Genomic DNA, 20,177 nt, shown 5'->3' with positions numbered 1-20,177 from the left:
CTCCAGCCTGGGCGACAGAGCAAGACTCTGCCTCAATAAAGAAAAAAAAAAAAAAAAAGACCAGACGCGGTGGCTCACGCCTGTAATCCCAGCACTTTGGAAGGCCAAGACAGGCTGATCACCTGAGGTCAGGAGTTCAAGACCAGCCTGGCTAACGTGGTGAAACTTCGTCTCTACTAAAAATACAAAAATTAGTCCGGCGTGGTGGTGGGTTCCTGTGATCCCAGCTACTCAGGAGGCTGAGGCAGGAGAATTGCTTGAACCCAGGAGGTGGAGGTTGCAGTGAGCCGAGATCGTGCCACTGCACTCCAGCTTGGGCAAAAAAGTGAGACTCCGGCTCAAAAAACAAAAACAAAAAAACAAAAAAACAAAAAAAAAAGGTCAAGTGGAATTCAAATTCCTAGTTTCCTAATCAAGGAAACCATAAATTGTCAAAACACTGATTTTCTTAATAAGACAGGCTATTGTAAATTGTTTTCAGAATTGCAGTATCATAGAACACTGCTACCTTGTGATGATTCATGGTATAGCAGATAAATCATGCTCAGATTCTTTTTTTTTTTTACTTTTTCTAAAATATTTTTCTTATACTGATATCTTCTAAGTAATAATTGTGACAAATGTATTTAGCCTGAACCAACATCAATTCAAAAAAACAAAAAACACCAGTAACTGGCTACTCTACAGAACTGACTGCAAAGGAGATGAGAATTCTCACCCAGGTAAACTCTTATATGAGTATGTGGAGGTTTATTCTTAGAATTATAACCATATGAAACGTATTTTGAATTTAGGAGTAAAATTTGAACATGAGCTTATATAATAGTTGATACGTTTCTTTAGAAAATAATTTAACCCACAAACACGTCATTTGATGGTAGTTGGATCAGAGTTGGGAGCTGAGGGAGAAGCTAGAGAGTACAGCATACTAAAAAATGAATTGAACCGTGAATGTTCTGGTCCTTCAGTCACTGACTGAGTGTCAGGTCCACACACTTGGCATTGAGCCTTGGTGGGGAATTCAAGCATGAGATGGAAGTCTGGACTTGCTAAGGAAAGACCCTTTACCCTGCAATTCGGGGATGGTGTCCAATCACAAATCAGTCCTTAAGTGGAGAGATGGGACAGCTAACTTCAAATACTGGAAGGGTTAACATGTAGGAGGGAAAAGTAAATCTTCTCTATGGCCCTATAAGAGTCAGAAACACTTTTTTTTTTTTTTTTTTTTTTTTGAGACAGAGTCTTGCTCTGTCAGCCAGGCTGGAGTACGGTGGCACGATCTCAACTCACTGCAACCTCCATCTCCCAGGCTCAAGCAATTCTCTGCCTCAGCCTCCTGAGTAGCTGGGATTATAGGCGTGTGCCACCACACCTGGCTAATTATTCTATTTTTGGTAGAGACGGGGTTTCACCATGTTGGCCAGGCTGGTCTCGAACTCCTGACCTCAGGTGATCTGCCCGCCTCAGCCTCCCAAAGTGCTGGGATTACAGGCGTGAGCCACTGCGCCCGGCCAGAATCACTTTCAATTGCAAGTGGAAATGAAAATCAAACGACTAAGCAAAAAAAGGAATTTTCTGACCCTTGTCATTGAAGAGACTGGGAACAGATACCTGCGTGGCTCTGTCCAGATGCTCCAGTGCTGACCTCTGGAAACTATGTCAGTCCCTCCCAGCTCTGTGTTCTTCCTTGTTCCTTCTCAGGAAGGCTGTCCCTGTGCAGCAAAGCTGGCCCCCAGCCACTCTGGGCCTTCATGGTACTGCTAAGTGTCCCTAGCAGAAGGGGAGTTCGTCTTTCCCAGTAGCTTGGAATCATGTTGCCATCTGTGTAAGCCACGCTGAGACTCTGAGTGGCTCACATGCCCATCTCTGAAACTGAGCCACATAGCCAAGTGGGTCAGGGGTGTCTGCCCAAAGAAAACTGGGGGAAGGGCTGGGCACGGTGGCTCATGCTTCTAATCCCAGTACTATGGGAGGCCGAGAGGCAGGCAGACCATTTGAGATCAGGAGTTTGAGACCAGTCTGGCCAATATGGTGAGACCCCATCTCTACTAAAAACACAAAAATTAGCCGGGCATAGTGGTGCGTGCCTGTGATCCCAGCTGCTTGGGAGGCTGAGGCAGAAGAATCGTTTGAACCAGGGAGACGGTGGCTGCAGTGGGCCGATATCGTGCCACTGCACTCCAGCCTGAGTGACAGAGTGAGACTCCATCTCAAAAACAAACAAACAAAAAACTGGGGGGATACCTGACAGGGCAGGTAGATGCTGGACGGGCAAAAATAAGAGGTCCACTACAGATCACAATGGGTAAAACTCGGGAACTGCAAAGTGACATATTACCATTCAATAGAAGGAGGGCAATTTCAACAGTCAGACCCATCTCAAGCTGGGATTGGAGGAGGTAGTGAGTTCTGTCACAGGAGGTTCCAAGCAAACACTTGCACTTCTAAAGTTTCTAAGAATTCAAACTGCCGATGGACTCTATCTAAGGATTGATTTGTGGTTGGATGCCACAATGCTTCCCTCTGTCTCCACTGCTGTCCACTTCTCCAATTCGCCATCACAGCTTAACTGTGCTAACTGAATATGCCCCCTAACTTGTCTCACTGCCTGCCTCCCACTTGCCTCTCTACAATTCATTCTCCAGAGAGCAGGCGGAAGAAACAGTCATTTATTCATTCAATAAATATTTATTGTGCACCTGGTATATGCCGGGCACTGTTTCAGGGATAGATATATGAGCAACCAAGACAGACATAAATCTCTGCCTTCAGGGAGCTTACATTCCAGTGGGGGAAGCAGAAAATAAACAGAAAGTGGTAAAATATAGTATATATTAAGAAGAAAATTAAGCCAAGGGGTATGCATGAAGTGTCAGCAGTGGAGTAGTAGAGCGTGGCTAGAGAAGGCTTCACTGAGAAAGTGATGTTTTGAATAAAGACTAAAAGGAAGTGAAGAATCGAGCTATATGTTGAGTGCTGCAATTTTTTGTTCAATGTGGTATCATTTAAGGCTGAATAGTCTTCCATTATGTATTATGTATATCTTGTCATTTGCAACATGGATGAACCTGGAGGGCATTATGTTAAGTGATAATAAACCAGATATGGAAAGACAAATATCAGGCCAGGCGCAGTGGCTCAGACCTGTAATTCCAGCACTTTGAGAGGCCCAGGGAGGCGGACCACTTGAGGTCAGGAGTTCAAGACCAACCTAGCCAATATGATGAAACCCTGTCTCTACTAAAAATACAAAAATCATCAGGGTGTGGTGATGAGCACCTGTAATCCCAGCTACTCAGAATGCTGAGGTTTGAGAATCACTTGAACCTGGGAGGTGGAGTTGGAGTTTGCAGTGAGCCAAGATCGCACCATTGCACTCCAGCCTGAGCAACAAAGTGAGGCTCCATCTCAAAAAAAAAAAGACAATCACCACATTATCTCATTTACATGTGGAGTGTGAAAAAGTTAATCATAGAAATAGATAGTAAAATGGTGGTTACCAGAGGCTGGGGGATGTGATGACTTGGGAGATGTTGGTCAAAGGATACAAAATTTCAGTTAGATGGGAGAATAAATTGAAGAGATTTATTGTTCATCATGGTGACTATAATTGATAACGGTATACTGTATACCTGAAAAGTACTGAAACAGTAGATTTTGTGTTCTCAGCACATACACAAAAGTGGTAAGTATGTGAGGTAATGCTTATGTTAAATAACTTGATTAAGCATTACACAATGTATACATGTATCAAAATATATGGTATAACACAAATATATACAATTTTTACGTATCAATTTTAAAAAATAATTTTTTGTTTTTTACTTTTTTATATTTTATTTTTTTCTATTATTTATTTTTTTGAAAAAAAATTTAAAAAATTTAAATGTAGTATAGTTTATTACCATCATTATTCTTTTTCATGTTCAGATTATTTCAAATTGAACTAGTAGATACATCTTTAAACTTAGGAAGGAAAAAAAGGTCAAATTTTAATTTTTTTCATATGGTTACTCATTATGTCATTTGTCAAATAGTTTGTATTTTTCCAAGTGCAAAATTTGAAGTAGTGTTAGAAAACAATATTTTTCTTTTTTTTTTTTCCCCCCCCAGAGATGGAGTTTTGCTCTTGTGCCCTAAGCTGGAGTACAATGGTACGATCTCGGCTCACTGCAATCTCTGCCTCCCAGGTTCAAGAGATTCTCCTGCCTCAGCCTCCCAAGTAGCTGGGATTACAGGCACCCACCACCATGCCCAGCTAATTTTTTTTATTTGTAGTAGAGACAGGATTTCACCATGTTGGCCAGGCTGGTCTCAAACTCCTGATTTCAGGTGATCCACCCATCTCGGCCTCCCAAAGTGCTGGGATTGCAGTCATGAGCCACCGCACCCGGCCTGAAAACAATATTCTGACAGTACACTCTCAGTGGCATATAATCTAAGGATAAATTAAATTGGAAAGAAATCTTGAATTCAGGATAAAACGAGAAAGCCTAACATAGGTCTAAATAAATTCTAAGCAGCAGAAAGAATAAAGGAGAGACAATTTTTGCAAAATCATGGCTATTTTCTATAACTAGTTAAAGACATAAATCCACAGATCTAAGAAGCACAGATAATACCAAGCAGGGCAAGTAAGAAGATTTTCACATCTAGACACAAAGTAGTAAAACTGTAGAGTGCCAGAACAAAGCAAACTTAAAAGTACCAGAGAGAAAAGAGAGATGACCTACAAAGGAGTGGCAATTAAACCACAGCAGACTTCTCAACAGTAAAAATGGATGCTGGAAGATGAAATGAACATTTCTGTTCAAACGAAAATTTCCCCTCATGGTACTGAGAAGTAATAACTCTCAAATTACTAGAATTGTACCTAAGAAAACCATGTTGCAAGAGCAAGGACAAATAGAGATTTTTTAAAAATAAAAACAAAGCCGGGCACGGCGGCTCATGTCTGTAATCCCAGCACTTTGGGAGGCTGAGGTGGGTGGATCATGAGGTCAGGAGATCGAGACCATCCTGGCTAACAAAGTGAAACCCCGTCTCTACTAAAAATACAAAAAATTAGCTGGGCATGGTGGCGGGCACCTGTAGTCCCAGCTACTCGGGAGGCTGAGGCAGGAGAATGGCGTGGACCCAGGAGACCGAGCTTGCAGTGACCCGAGATCGTACCACTGCACTCCAGCCTGGGCGACACAGCAAGACCCCGTCAAAAAAAATAAATTAAAACAAAAACAAAAAGCAACTGCAACATTTTACCACGAACAGACCTACTGTAAAGGAACTTCTAAAGGCTATACTTTAGGATGAAGGAAGGTAATCCCAGGAGGAAGGTCTGAGGTACAAAAAGATAAGATGAGCAAAGAAATCATCGCATGTATCAATGTACAAATACTCTGAATGTAAAATAACAGACCAATCTATAGGGTTATAAATATAAACTAAAATATTAGATAACATTAGCACATAAATTGAATGGGTAATCTGAATTAAAGTATTATAAAGTCCTTGTAGTGCTCGGTGGCTTGGTGAAATAGGATCTTTAACCTTTGCTGGGTGTGCATGATACATTTTAAGACTACCTTGGACTTTCCTTGCCCCAGTCATGGAATCAGCCACTTCTCCAAGGAGTCCTGTTTCCTTTAAGTAAATAATAGTATTACAAACCCGGGACTTCGGTGTTAAATCTGTTCACTGTTACTGTAGTGTCATTGTTTCTAGATCCTTTCAGTGAACAGAGCTAGGAAGTACTTTTTAGTAAGTCATGTGTTAATCTTGCTACCTCCAAGTCAAAACTGACACCACAGATTCTTCCTCTTCTTTCTCCATTGTATATCTTTATCTCTCTTCTCCCAAATAAGAACTCTGATTTTCAACAGTATCAATATTTGCTTGATTCTACCATATAGATAAATTTTATTAGAACTGCAGCTGGCCAGGCACGGTGGCTCATGCCTGTAATCCCAGCACTTTGGGAGGCCGAGGTGGGTGGATCAGCTGAGGTCAGGAGTTCAAGATCAACCTGACCAATATGGTGAAACCCCACCTCTACTAAAAATACAAAAATTAGATGGGTGCGGTGGTGTGTGCCTGTAGTCCCAGCTACTCGGGAGGCTGAGGCAGGAGAATTGCTTGAACTCGGGAGGTGGAGGTTGCAGAGAGCCGAGATCACGCCACTGCACTCCAGCCTGGGCGACAGAGTGAAACCCCATCTCAAAAAAAAAAAAAGAACTACTGTAGCAATGCATTATCAACAACAAATCTACTTCTTAGAATTTATTTAGACCCATGTTAGACTTTATTTTATCCATCATATCTCTTAATTTCTCATTAGTATTTCTCATCTTATCTTTTATATGCTATATTCTAGGTACTTTCTGCAGATTTTGTGCCAATTCCCTAATTCTTTCTTTTGTTCTAATATAACATGTAACTCATTTTTAAAGTTTCAATAGTTATGTTTCTTTCTAACAGTTTATTTAATTCTTTTTCTAATATTCCTGATTGATTTCTGTTCATTTTTGCTATTCCTTCTTCTATTTCTGTATATATTTCATACATAGCTATTTTGCATTCAAGCTGATTTTTCCAATTTCAGAAATCCTGGAAAGTCTGAACAATTGTTGCTTTTTCTAGATTCTCATTTGATGGTGTTCATTCCTCTGTGGTCATGAGCTCATATTTTTTGAAAAACCTAGAAGCCTAAGTTGAGGATGCCTTCTTCAGAGATGATTGTGTTTGTTTCCTTTGGGATCCAGATGATGCTCCTGACCTGGGACCACTTTGACCCCTTCTAAGCTCCCCTGGTTGATTTTCTAGTCCCTGGTCCAGCTCAGCCCTATTGCCACGGGTCCAAGACTTCGTCAGCTGGTTGAAATGCTGAAATGGGATTTGCCTTTGGGCCACCTTTGCCTTTCAGGTACGTTCACTGCTCTGCTCAGATATTAGGTACTTTTTAGAAGGGGTTAGGAGTGCTTGGAGAATTTTTATTCTTCTACTGTGAAACGTGACAAAAAATATGTTTTGTGCATGCTGTACTCGTTTTGAAACAGAAAAGTTCTTCAGACAGAATAAATGCCATTTGTCCTCTTTTTGTTTTCTCTCTCTTTCCTTCCTTCCTCTCTCTTTCTCTTTCTTTTGGGAAACCTACCTTTCCTCATTCTGAAATATCATTTTTCTGAGGGATCTCCTACTACTTCCCTGACTTTTCTTTTTTCAGTCTGTCCCTTCCTCACCCCTACTCTTTCTTTCTCCACTCTTTAGAGGATAGAGTTTTCCAGAATCCCATCCCTTCTTTCTTCTTACTGTTTATTTCATCTATATCCATGATTTCATCCACAGTATCCCAATGTATCTGTATTTCTAGCTCTAAAAGAACCCTAAGTTGCAAATCTATATTACAAATTCCCTTCTTGTAATCTGCATGAGGATTTTTCTCAATTCAAAAATTTCAAAACTGGGCTTGTTATCTCTCATATCCTCCAACCCTAAATCAGCTCCTCCTCTATTATTTTCCAACTTGGTCATGGATACCACTATCCACCAGTCATCTAAGCCTGATGGTCTTGCTGATTTTAACTCCTAAACATCCCTTGAATTCTATCTTTCTCTGTCCTATTCCATCATCACTGCTAGAGTTGGATCCTTATCATTTCTTCCCAGTCAGTTGGGAGAAAGACTCCCAATCTTTCTCTTGCCTCCAGACTTGCAGCTCAAATCCACCCTACCCACTGCTCCTCTTGGAATCTTTCTGAAATGCAAATGTGAACATGTCACTCTTCTGTGGGAGATTCTTCACTGGTCTTCCTCATTGACACATGTTAAAGCTTAGGCTTCATAACTGGGTATATAAAGCTGCTATGACCTATCTAACTTATGCTCTTTACTTTGCCTGCCTACTTCACTTATTTATTGGAGAGCAATGAATCTTTTATTTATTATTATTATTTTTGAGATGGAGTTTTGCTTTTGCTGCCCAGGCTGGAGTGCAGTGGTGTGATCTCAGCTCACTGCAACCTCCGCCTCCTGGGTTCAAGCTATTCTCCTACCTCAGCCTCCCAAGTAGCTGGGATTACAGGCATGCGCCACCACGCCTGGCTAATTTTTTGTATTTTTAGCATTTTAGTAGAGATGGGGTTTCTCCAGGTTGGTCATACTGGTCTCAAACTCCCGACCTCGGGTGATCCGCCCACCTTGGCCTCCCAAAGTGCTGGGATTACAGGCATGAGCCACCGCGCCTGGCCATTTATTATTATTATTATTATTTCGAGACAGAGTCTTGCTCAGTCACCCAGGCTGGAGTGCAGTGGTACGTTCTCTGCTCACTGCAACCTCTGCCTCCTGGGTTCAAGTGATTCTCCTGCCTCAGCCTCCCGAGTAGCTGGGATTACAGGCATGTGTCACCACACCCAGATATTTTTTGTATTTTTAGTAGAGATGGGGTTTCACCATGTTGGCCAGGCTGGTCTTGAACTCCTGACCTCAGGTGAGCCACTCACCTGGGCCTCCCAAAGTGCTGGGATTACAGGCATGAGCCACTGAGCCCGGTCTGTTTTTAAATGTTTATTTCAATAGCTCTTGGGGTACAAGTGGTTTTTTGTTACATAGATGAATTATATAGTGGTGAATTCTGAGATTTTAGTGCACCCATCATCTGAGTAGTGTATATGGTACCTAGTGCATAGTTTTTTTTATCCCTAGGCTCTCTCCCATCCTCCCCTTTCTGAGTCTCCAAAGTCCATTATTTCACTGTGTATGCCTTTGCATACTCATAGCTTAGCTTTTGCTTATAAGTGAGAACATACAGTTTTTGGTTTTCCACGCCTGTATTACTTTGCATAGAATAAGGACCTCCCACTCTTCCAAGTTGTTGCAAAAGACATTATTTCATTCTTTTTTTGTGACTGAGTAGCATCCTATGGTGTATATATACCACATTTTCTTTATCCACTCATTAGTCAATGGGCACTTAGGTTGGTTCCACATCTTCGCAATTGTGAATTGTGCTGCCATAAACATACGCGTGAAAGCCTACTTCACTTTAAGCTGTGAGGGCCACAGGCATGTCTGTCGTGTCTACCTTGGCGCTATTCTTGGTCCCAAGCCCACATCCTGACACCTAATAATTACTAACTTGCCACACCACTGCTTCATCACTTATGTTTCTGTTTCGTAGACCCTTTTTGCCAGCCAATCTGAACTATTTGCAGTAACACAAGTGTGCCTTCCTCTCTAAATTCTAGACTAGTTACAATTTACCCATTTATTCACACATTCAGTCATTTTTCTTGGAATTACCACTATCTAACTCTGTGGCTGATACTAGGCAGGTTCTCTGAATGAATAAATGGAAACAAACTTAGAAGTGCAGCTCAAGAGGTACTACATACCCAAGGAATTGACCAATATAAGGAACTGCATACAAGAACAGTTTTTCCCCAGGCACAAGTAAACAAGTGCAAGTATGAGGCAAACAGACGTCCTTCTCTTGCTCTGCCTGGTCTGGGAACCATATTTTAATTAATCAAGACTTTGTAGAATGAATCGGAACAAAACCAAAACAAAATAAAGGGCAAACAAACCAACTTCTGACAAAGACCTGACTGAAAAGGTAATCAACTCCCCTAAACCCCAAGTCTAAATGGCACACTTGCTGCAGCTCAGCCGACAGACTCCCGGCTCCATGAAGCCCCGCCCCGGGGAAGGCGGGGCCTGCGGGATTGGCGGGGATTTCCCGCGAGGCCACGCCCTCTCTGGGCCCGCCGTAGGCCCGCCTGCTGCCCCAGCCGTTTCCTAGGAGATGAAACACACAAGACGCCGGAGCTTCACAAGGGAGCGAACGAGGTAAGCGGCAGGCGCGGACAGGTAATCCCCAGCGGGCTGCGGGGCCACCACCCTCTGTCCGACCCAGCCCGATCCCGACCTGCGAGGCTGGCCGGGCATGTCCCCTCGGCGCCCTGTGCTACCAGGGCCAATCTCCGCCGGGAGGCCGGTTCCTGACGCCGGTAGGGGAAGGACTGGAGGGAGGAGGGTCCCCGGAGGGGCGGAGCGGGCGGGAGTGGTCAGCCCGAGGGAAGGCGGTCGGTGTCTCCCAGACCTCTTGACCACTTTCCCGCCTCCTGGACCGCTGGGGCCGGCCTGGCGTGGGAGGATGACGGCGGGGCATCCCTTAGCCTGAGACCCCCGCCCCTAAATTCTCCTCCGGGGTCTCCCACCTCTGCTGCCCTGCTGCTTGGGCTGGCGGTGGAAACTGTTTTTAGGACAGAGAGGCAGGATTGGGTCTCAGGGTGGCAGCGGAACTGAGTTCAGAACTGTTGCAAAATCTAAAAGGAGGGAGAAAAACAGGAATTAGGTCCGACTCCAGCCCTCGCTGGTGCATCCCAAAGGACGCTCAGGTGAAAGTGGAATTCCGCACAGCCGCGTCCCCCCAACGGCGCCGGACTCCCGGCGCCCGGGGACGCCCCCTCCTTCCACCACGCGGTCCCTGGAGCCTTTTAAGAGCCCTGGTTTGCAGAGTCGGATCAGAAAGTGTGTGACGAAAACTGTCCCTTTTCTGCAAGTAATACGTTTTAATTTAGGGACAGGTCGAGAGTGCGGTGTCGAGAGCAATAAAACTGGTTTTTAGTGGTTAGTAATCTCAATCCTACAAGGAAAGAGCTGTATGCAAATGTGTTTAGATAAGCGTTTAAAAGAAACAGACATTTGTTCTAATGATAACGGAATTCTCAAAGAGGGAAGCCAAAGTTACCTGACTTTATTTATTCAGAAACACAACCCGTTGAGTGAAATAATGGTGAAAACAAAAGTGACTTTCCAGCTTTTCGATCGGGCCCCGCCTCCCCGGCCCTTCAATTCCCGAGGCTTGACCGGGAGGGAGAAAGTTCCCCCAACCGCGCCACCGCCTGCTTCCACTGCAGGCACCGGGCAGGACGTTTAATCTCTTCGTCGGGGTGGACTTTATTTGTGTATAAGCTTTGAAATAATTTGTGAATATGAGCACAGAGAACTGTGCTTTTATATTTTAAGATACAGTCTTTGTTTTCCCATTGTCATAGCTCATTTAATTTCTGTAAAACTTCGACTTGGTTAGTTTGGGATCTTTTTTCCTGCGTTGCTTTGTAAAGAATTTGGTGACTTTTAAAACGTTAATTACTCTTTTGTTGTGTATTAGAAGCGTTAATGCCAGCCTCGGAGTGACATAATTATAATATGTTCTAGAAAGCCACGTTGAAGACATCCAAGCCTTATCTCTTCAGTTTTTGGCAGACACTTGTTTTACCCTTCATTTGCCCTCTTTGCTAATCTTCTTTAATCCTATCTAAATCTCTTATTAGCTGGCAAAAGCTGTTGAGAATAAAGGCTATATTTACAACAATTGTGCACTTAGATAAACGGTAATTATGAACTTAAAAAGTTGAAAACTAGAATGAGAGATAAATTATAAGGGTATTTATTTTTGTGTAGGTCTATAATTAAGCCTCTAAATAAGCATCTTTTTCTTTAACCCATAGGAAGGTCAATAAATGTTATAGCTTGATTGTAGAAAATTCCAAGTTTTTAACAATTCTGTTAAACTGAGGATGATAGTTATATTTACTTGGGTTTTTTGTTGCATATGTATCATATCTATATATATTCATGTACATAAGAAACTGTGTTAATATATTCCTATTTTGTAGATTAGTTTTCCATAGGTCAACAGAGAAGAATATATGTAACTTGTAGAGAAATATTATTGTGCGTGAACTGGAGAACCATGGGAAGCCTGTGTTTAGGGAACATAGACTGCTTTTTGATTAGTAATCAGTAGTTGCTGTGCCACATTGATAAAAGTAGTTGCTTATGTGCTATCAGGGAGCAGGGACATGGAATAATGATTTTTTAAAAGCTTTACCTTGATGTCTGTGTCTCTACATTAGACAATTGTATGTTCAGGGGATAGAAGGAACAGTTGCGATGATCAGCTTCTCACCCTGGGCAGCTGTTGATTTTGTAATTAATGTAGTTCAAAAGAAGCCTTTCCAAAGTTTTTTATTAGGGAGCGCAGTATGTAAAGTTGTTTTACTTAAAGGTTAGGTAGGGCTTAAATGGGACAGATCCTCACAGAACCACTAATCTGACCTTTTAAAAATCTATGTCACGTCCATAATCCTCAACACTCCACCCCTCAAATCGAAAGGAGCTGGGAAATGGTCGTGTTCCTTGCTTATTCTTCCCTCAATATAAATACACCCTATCCTATAGCCATCATCAGTTGAAAGACAATTGGTGTTGCCGGTGTTTATTCAGAAGCTGATTGGTTAGGCTTGGAATGAAGTTGCCACAATAGCCACTCGCAAAGAGACTGTGCATAGATGCTTGGGTCGAAAGTCATCAGTGACTGAATGCTCTATTGTGCTGATAGTGCTGGTGCAGCTTCAGGTCACCCTCCCACCCCAGGGCGGTGGTGATGGGGGTGGCTGATGGCCTTAATAGTGGAAGAGAGAGGTGTAATTAATTCTTAATTTTTAGATTGTTGGGCCAATGAAGGTAATTTTTTTGTCACTCTTTCTGTTTCCACTTCCTGAATAACACTCGCTACCATCATTACCATGCAACTAGAGGCAGCTCCCTCTTCCATTCCCTTCTCAAGTAATATGTCCTGTTTCAGAATTGTCTGCATTACTTTTCTACCTTTTAGACCCTCAGATGCTTGTCCTTGGTTAGGTGTTAACATGAAAATAATTTGGTTAAAAGAAAAGATGATGCTATCATACCATTATGTTTCTGAATTAAATAATTTTCATGGCCGGGCGCAGTGGCTCACGCCTATAAATCCCAGCACTTTGGGAGGCCGAGGCAGGTGGATCACATGAGGTCAGGAGTTCAAGACCAGCCTGGCCAACGTGGTGAAACCCTGTCTCTACTAAAAATACAGAAATTAGCCGGGCATGGTGGCACACGCCTGTAATCCCAGCTACTCAGGAGGCTGAGGCAGGAGAGTCCCTTGAACCTGGGAGGCGGAGGTTGCAGTGAGCAGAGATAACGCCACCGCACTCCAGCCTGGGCAACAGAGCTGTAGGAGATTGGTCAGGGTGGTGGGAAAAATCGTAGAAAGATGCAAACTTTCTTGGAAGGCCAGGGGTTTGCAAAGCTTCAAAAGAAAATTTGCCTGAAGGCAGCTGAATTCTCTTAAGAGCTTAGGTTAGATAACAAGGGGATGTAAAGAAACTAATCTAGATAAGTTAGTTCACTTAGGCCTCAGAACCTGGCCTTTAATCATCCAGACGCAGGACTGCGTGGGGCGGGGGAGCGGTGCGACCATGTTAATTACCCACAAGTGTGTTAACTCAAAGCCTTTGTCATTAAATCTGTGCTGAATAAATGCCCGCAGCGCCAGCTGGTCAGGGCCACGGTTTACAGCACCCTCCTGGGGTCTGTGTGCTGCCTGGTCCCCTAGCCCGCTCTTTCACTGGATACCTGTGTCTGAGTGCATTCTTTGATCTGTCATTCAGCCAGGGTCTGCGGGTCGGACCTGGCACAGAATGAGACTCTGTCTCAAACAATAATAATAATAATAATTTTCATGAGAGGAGCACCACCTAGATTCTTTCTCCCTTAACCATTCAAGTTCTAAGGTCTCACTCTTTCCCTTCACTGTTTCTATTATTTTTCACTGGTCTGAATGACCCAGATGTAGCATTAGGGTTTAGTCAGGATATGGAGTAGTCCCACTTCACTTTTCAGTTAGTCAGCAATATCTTAGTGTTTGAGTGACGAGCTGCATTAGGAATCTTAAGGTGGAGGTTGGGGTAGGTGGCTTGAGTTGTGGAGCTTAGTCTGTGTGGTTTTGGAGCAAAGAGGATGATTTCTTTAGCCTCATTAGGGATAGTAAGAGCTGGCACCAGTTCATAAGAATGGCTTGTTTAGAAGTTGGAGACGACCCTGAAAAACCAACAACATCAAGCCAAATGCAACTATTGGATTGACTCCATCGTTGATTCTCTAGTTGATCCTAGACAGGTCATTTAATCCTTCCGTGTTTTTATTTTACGATCTTACTGTCATAAGGAACATGATGGCCTTTTGTGCAAATATATTCTCTTTATGCTTACTTAATCGGAAAGAATCAGTAAACCTAGAGATCACATATTTCCTAAAAGAGATAGATATATGTCACCTTAAATAGGCTAGCTAGAAAAGAGTGTATAGCAATTGAATATGCTGGTGATAAATTGCAAAATACTGATTTAAAAAAATCCTAAATGAGAAGAAATATATTTTAGTTCATGTTTTGTTTAACATAGTACAAAACAAAACAACCCAAAAGATTTTTCCAAATTATATTTGCTTATACAGATAAAGGCAAAATGAAGAAAAGCAAATTCATGTTTTGATTAGGAACCATGCAGAGAGAGAGACTGCCTTTCTCTATGTTAACACCTTAATATTTGGAATCAGTGTCTATGAATAAGGTGACAATGACTTACAAAACTATTCTTTTTCAGGCAAATGGGGAACCATTTGCTGGTACTTATGATTATTAGCTCGGGCTTAATCTGACAAAAAGGAAGAAACCCCTAAATAGAAATGGAATCTGCTGTCATGGTCTCTTTTTCAAGATCCTGGCCATGGAGTTAGCATAGCCTAAATTATTTTATATGTGCCTTTGAAGGGATTGTTACCTACATGAAGTAAGATAAATGTTAAATACACACTCCCTATTATTATTATTATTATTATTATTTTGAGACAGAGTCTCGCTCTGTTGCCCAGGTGGGAGTGCAGTGGTGCAATCTTGGCTCACTGCAACCTCTGCCTCCCAGGTTCAAGTGATTCTCCTACCTCAGCCTCCTTAGTAACTAGGGCTACAGGCCTGCGCCACCACACCCAGCTAATTTTTGTATTTTCAGTAGAGATGAAGTTTCACCACGTTGGTCAGGCTGGTCTCAAACACCTGACCTCAGGTGATCCACCTGTCTTGGCCTCCCAAAGTGTTGGGATTACAGGGATGAGCCAGGGCGCCCAGCCCACACTCTGTATTATTAAAAGCCCCACAGGATTCTTCTCAAGTTTTCTGTGAACAGATACGTTCCTGTAAATAGGAAACAACATAACTTTACTGTGCTGCTCTGCACGTTTATGTCTGCTCATGTTTATGTTTCTTTTCCCGGAAAGGCTGTTTTGGGAAATCTTAAGTATTTTGACAACTATAACATGCCCTTGTTGGTCTTAAATTCCTGCAAATAACAGAGGAGCAATTTCTATGATTTAAATGAAAGTGCTCCAGTGAGAGAAAAATATTCTTTGAATGAAGAACTAAGTCATAAAAGGTACTTTAAAACAAACTACAGACACACCTCAGAGATACTGTGGGTTTAGCTCCAGACCACGGCAATAAAGTGAATATTGCAATAAAGCAAGTCACACATGTTTTTGGGTTTAAAGTACATATGCAAATTATGTTTACATTATACTGTAGTCTATTTAGTATACAATAGCATTTTGTCTAGAAAAAATAACATACATACCTTAATTTAAAAATATCTTATTGTGGCCGGGAGCAGTAGCTCACACCTGTAATCCCAACACATCGGGAGGTGGAGGCAGGTGGATCACTTGAGGTCAGGAGTTTGAGACCAGCCTGGCCAACGTGGTGAAACCCTGTTTCTACTAAAATTACAAAAAATAGCTCGGCGTAGTAGCTTGCGCCTATAGTCCCAGCTACTTGGGAGGCTGTCAAAAAAAAAAAAAAAATCTTATTGCTAAAAAGTGCTGATTATCTGAGCCTTCAGTGAGTCATAATCTTTTTGCTGGTGGAGGTCTTTGCCTCTATGTTGTTGGCTGCTGACCAATCAGGGTGGTGGCTGCTGAAGGTTGAGATGGCTGTGACCATTTCTCAAAATGAGACAACAATGGTATTTGCTACATTGACAGACTTTTCATAAAAGATTTCTCTGTAATATGTGAGACTGTTTGATAGCATTTTACTTACAGTAGAACTTCTTTCAAAATTGAAGTCAGTCTTCTCACATCCTGCCACTGCTTTGTCAACTCAGTTTATGTAATATTCTAAATCCTTTGTTCTTGACTGGGCACTGGTTCATGCCTGTAATCCCGCCGAGGCGGGCATATCGCTGAGGCCAGGAGTTCGAGACCAGCTTGGCCAACATGGCGAAACCCCATCTCTACTAAAAATACAAAAATTAGCCAGGTGTGGTGGTGCGCACCTGTAATCCCAGCTACTGGGGGTCAGGGTGGGCACCTGTAATACCAGCTACTGGGGGAGTGATGGTGACAGGGGTGAGGACTCAGGGACAAAAATCACTTGAACCCAGGAGGCGGAGGTTACAGTGAGCCAAGATTGTGGCACTGCACTCCAACCAGAGTCTCACTCTGTCTCAAAAAAAGAAAAAAATTCTTTTTTGTCTTTTCAGCAGTGTTAATAGCATCTCTACCAGAAGTAGATTCCATCTCAATAAAACATTTTCTTTGTTCATCCATAAGAAACAATTCCTCATTCATTCAAGTTTGATTATGAGGTTACAACATTTCAGTCACATCTTCAGGCTCTACTTCCCTTTTTTATTTATTAAAAAAATTTTTTTTCTTTAGAGACAGAGTCCTACTCTGTCACCCAGGATGGAGTTTAGTGGTGTGATCATAGCTCACTGTAACCTTGAACTCCTGGGCTCAAGCAATCCTCGTGCCTCAGTCTCCCAAGTAGCTGGGACTACAAGCGTGCCATCAAGCCTAGCTAATTTTTTAGTTTTTGTAAAGAAGGGCATGATATGGTACCCAGGCTGGTCTCGAACTCCTGGCCTCTACAATCCTCCTGCCTTGGCCTCTCAAATCACTGGGATTACAGGCATCAGCCACCACGCCCGGCTATGTTTCTTATTTCTTTGTATGAACCTAGTGTGACACTAAATCCTAATTAGTATTTACATTTTTCTTAGTTTGATGTAAAATAAAGTGGCATGTTATTTAAATAGAATACGAAATTTTAAAATAATGCTATTCCTTTCATATGAAACAAGAGTTTGCTTTATACTTACCTTACCCAATTGGGGTACTTATATTCCACAGAAAATTTACAAGTAGTTCAGTTTTAAACAATATGCCAAATTAAATATGATACAAAAATTGATTCAAAGAATGGATATAATATAGACATCAATTTTCCAAGGTCTGATTTGGAATAATGTAGATTATATTTAGTAAAAAAGGAATCATACAAGCCATTATGCCATTATTGAACATAAATAGCACAGTACCATGTAAATGAGGCATTTACCAAGTGAGTATTACCAGTGAGTTATATGTGAACTTCATTTTACATAGACAAATGACTTACTGACAAATATTTAACACAATAGTATTTATATTATTTATAATTTTTCCCTTTGCTCTAAGTTGCCAGTACAATTTTTGAAGAGACTTGTTAATGAAAATTCATGATATCCTTGTTTTCTTTCTTTAGGGTGTTTATAAGAATGGAAGCGCTGTTTCCTTGCCCGATTCCTTCATGCTAGATCTCATGAACCTCCGTAATCTTGGGGAAGAGCCTATATATAATGATGACAAACCTGTCACCAGTGTAGCAACAACAGTGTGAGGACAAAAGCAAATAAAAATTAAGAAGCGTTCAAATTTATATTCAACAAGGAAGTCATTTCAATCAACAACTTCTGCTGCATTATTTTTCCAAGATGAACCGATACACAACCATGAGACAGTTGGGGGATGGCACGTATGGGAGTGTGCTTATGGGCAAGAGTAATGAATCCGGGGAGCTGGTGGCCATCAAAAGGTACTGTGTGTGACACTGCCAACTTCACCTTTGAAAACTCTGCTCTTTATTTTCCTGTCCTCGCTTAAGAATATATACCAGCACAGGCCAGCGCGGTGGCTCATGCCTGTAATCCCAGCACTTTGGGAGGCCAAGGAGGGTGGATCATGAGGTTAGGAGTTTGAGACCAGCCTGGCCAACATGGTGAAACCCTGTCTCTACTAAAAATACAAAACTTAGCCAGGCATGGTGGCACGCACCTGTAATCCCAGCTACTCAGGAGGCTGAGGCAGGAGAATTGCTTGAACCCAGGAGGTGGAAGTTGCAGTGAGCTGAGATCGCGCCACCGCACTCCAGCCTGGGTGATACAGTGAGACTCCGTCTAAAAAAAATATATGTACACGCGCACACACACACACACACACATGTGCACACAGGCTGCGTGCGGTGGCTCATGCCTGCAATCCCAGCACTTTGGGTTGAGGTCAGGAGTTCGAGACCAGCTTGGCCAACATGGTGAAACCCTGTACTAAAAATACAAAAATTAGCCAGGCATGGTGGCGCACACGTGTAATCCCAGCTACTCAGGAGGCTGAGGCACGAGAATTGCTTCAACCTGGTCGGCAGAGGTTGCAGTGAGCTGAGATTGCACCACTGCACTCCAGCCTGGGTGACAGAAGGAGACTCCATCTCAAAAAAAAAAAAGAATATATACAAGCACAGAAGGAGGTCTAGTTTAGATCAAATAGCATTTGGCTCATGTGGAATGTCATTCTTGGAAAAGAACATTGCCAAAGAGGAATTCTGCTGTTTTTCTTGTATATTACTTTAATTGTCTGGCTTGTCCAGCTACACTGATAAACCAAAAAATATGAGTGCCTCCTTTTTTATATGTATAATACATTTGGACCAAAACTACAGGTGATCTTTGGAATGTTCTTCCAAATTTATTTGTTGGTTTTTGTTTTTGCTTGTGTTCTTTGAGATGGGGGTCTCACTCTGTTACCCAGGCTGGGGTGCAGTGGTGTGATCATGGCTCACTGCAGTCCTGACTTACCAGGCTCAAGCAAGCTACCCACCTCGGCCTCCCAAAGTGCTGGAATTACAGGTGTGAGCCACCATTCCTGACCTGTTTTTCACATTTAAAGTTGAGTGTAGAGTAGGGCTTATTATTTCTTTAAAACAAGGTCTCAAAATCAGATGGTATTCATAATGTCAAATTGACTTCTGAATGATATATGTTATATTCCTGAACTTATGAAATAGAATTGTTGTTAATTTGTTTGTTTTTAATCCACTGTGTTTATCTATTGCTGCATAACAAAATACCTCCAAAGCTTAGTGATTTAAAATAAGAAGAAACATTTATTAATTCACATAGTTTCTGTGGGTCAGGAATTTAGAAGTAGCTTAGCTGGGTAGTTCTGGCTTGGGTTCTCTCATGGCAGTCAGATAATTGGCCAAAGTTTCAGTCATCCAAAGGCTTGACTGGGGCTGGAGGATCTACTTCCAAGGTGGCTCCCTCTTGGTTTGCTAGGGCTGCTGTAACAAAGTATCACAGACTGGGTGGCTTAAACAACAGAGATTTATTTCCTCACAGTTCTGGAGGCAAGAAGTGCAACATCAAGGTATCTGCTGGTTGTTTCTTCTGAGGCCTCTCTCCTTGGCTTGTAGACAGCCATATCCTCTCTAGGTCTTTATATGATCTTCTCATTGTGCATGTCTGTGTCCACATTTCCCCCCTCTTTTTTTTCAAGACAGGGTTTCATTCTGTTGCCCAGGCTGAGGTACGGTGGTACAAACATAGCTCACTATAGCCTCAGCCTCCTGGGCTTGAACCATCCTCCTGCCTCAGCCTCCAGAGTAGTTGGGACTATAGGCGTGTACTACAACATGTGGCTAATTTTTTAAAAAATTTTTTGGAGTAATGGGTTCTTGCCATGTTGCCTAGGCTCCTCTTATAAGGACACCAGTCATATCAGATTTGGGCCTACCTGACAGACCTCACTTAAACTTAATTACCTTTTTAAAGACCCTATCTTCAGATACTGTCACACCGTGAAAGTCTGGGGGCTAGGACTTCAATATAGGAGTTTTGGGGGACACAGTTCAACCCATCACACTCACTCACAGGGTTGGCATATTTGTACTGGCTGTTGGCAAGAGGCACCTCAGTTCCCTTTTACAGAGGCTCCTTCCTTGGGCCTTTCCAGAGGGTTGTTTGAATAGCCTCGGGACATGGCAGTTGACTTCCACCAGAACCAGTCCCGTACTCATGGGATACGCATCTCCACATTACCACATCAACCAAATTATGACAAACTAAAATTTAAATACTTTAGCAAATGTTTTAAAATATTATGATCTAAACCATTACATGTACAAGGAAATAACTTCATAAAATATT

The 20,177-nt window shown here is 42.2% G+C and overlaps 2 protein-coding genes across 5 annotated transcripts in view; one reads left to right on the top strand and one right to left on the bottom strand.

Moving 5' to 3' along the window:
- Nucleotides 1-20,177, bottom strand: part of TMEM14B (transmembrane protein 14B) — a 119,898-nt gene that overhangs the window by 21,644 nt on the left and 78,077 nt on the right. The window lies entirely within an intron of this gene.
- MAK (male germ cell associated kinase) overlaps nt 9,692-20,177 on the top strand; it is a 73,523-nt gene continuing 63,037 nt past the window's right edge. For 2 of the 4 annotated variants that reach the window (XM_055391289.2, XM_055391288.2), the window contains exons 1-2: nt 9,694-9,843; nt 17,462-17,791. In XM_055391289.2, the coding sequence (XP_055247264.1) occupies nt 17,691-17,791 (101 nt within the window). In that variant the 5' untranslated portion in view covers nt 9,694-9,843; nt 17,462-17,690. Of the gene's footprint in view, nt 9,844-17,461; nt 17,792-20,177 lie in introns of all 4 variants that reach the window. The other 2 variants (XM_055391287.2, XM_055391290.2) reach the window with 2 other exon arrangements.

The sequence above is a fragment of the Gorilla gorilla genome, chromosome 5, assembly GCF_029281585.2.
Source record: "Gorilla gorilla gorilla isolate KB3781 chromosome 5, NHGRI_mGorGor1-v2.1_pri, whole genome shotgun sequence".
Lineage (NCBI taxonomy): Eukaryota > Metazoa > Chordata > Mammalia > Primates > Hominidae > Gorilla > Gorilla gorilla.
Note: the sequence above shows the minus strand (reverse complement) of the source record. Positions and strands in the feature narration are given on the sequence as shown.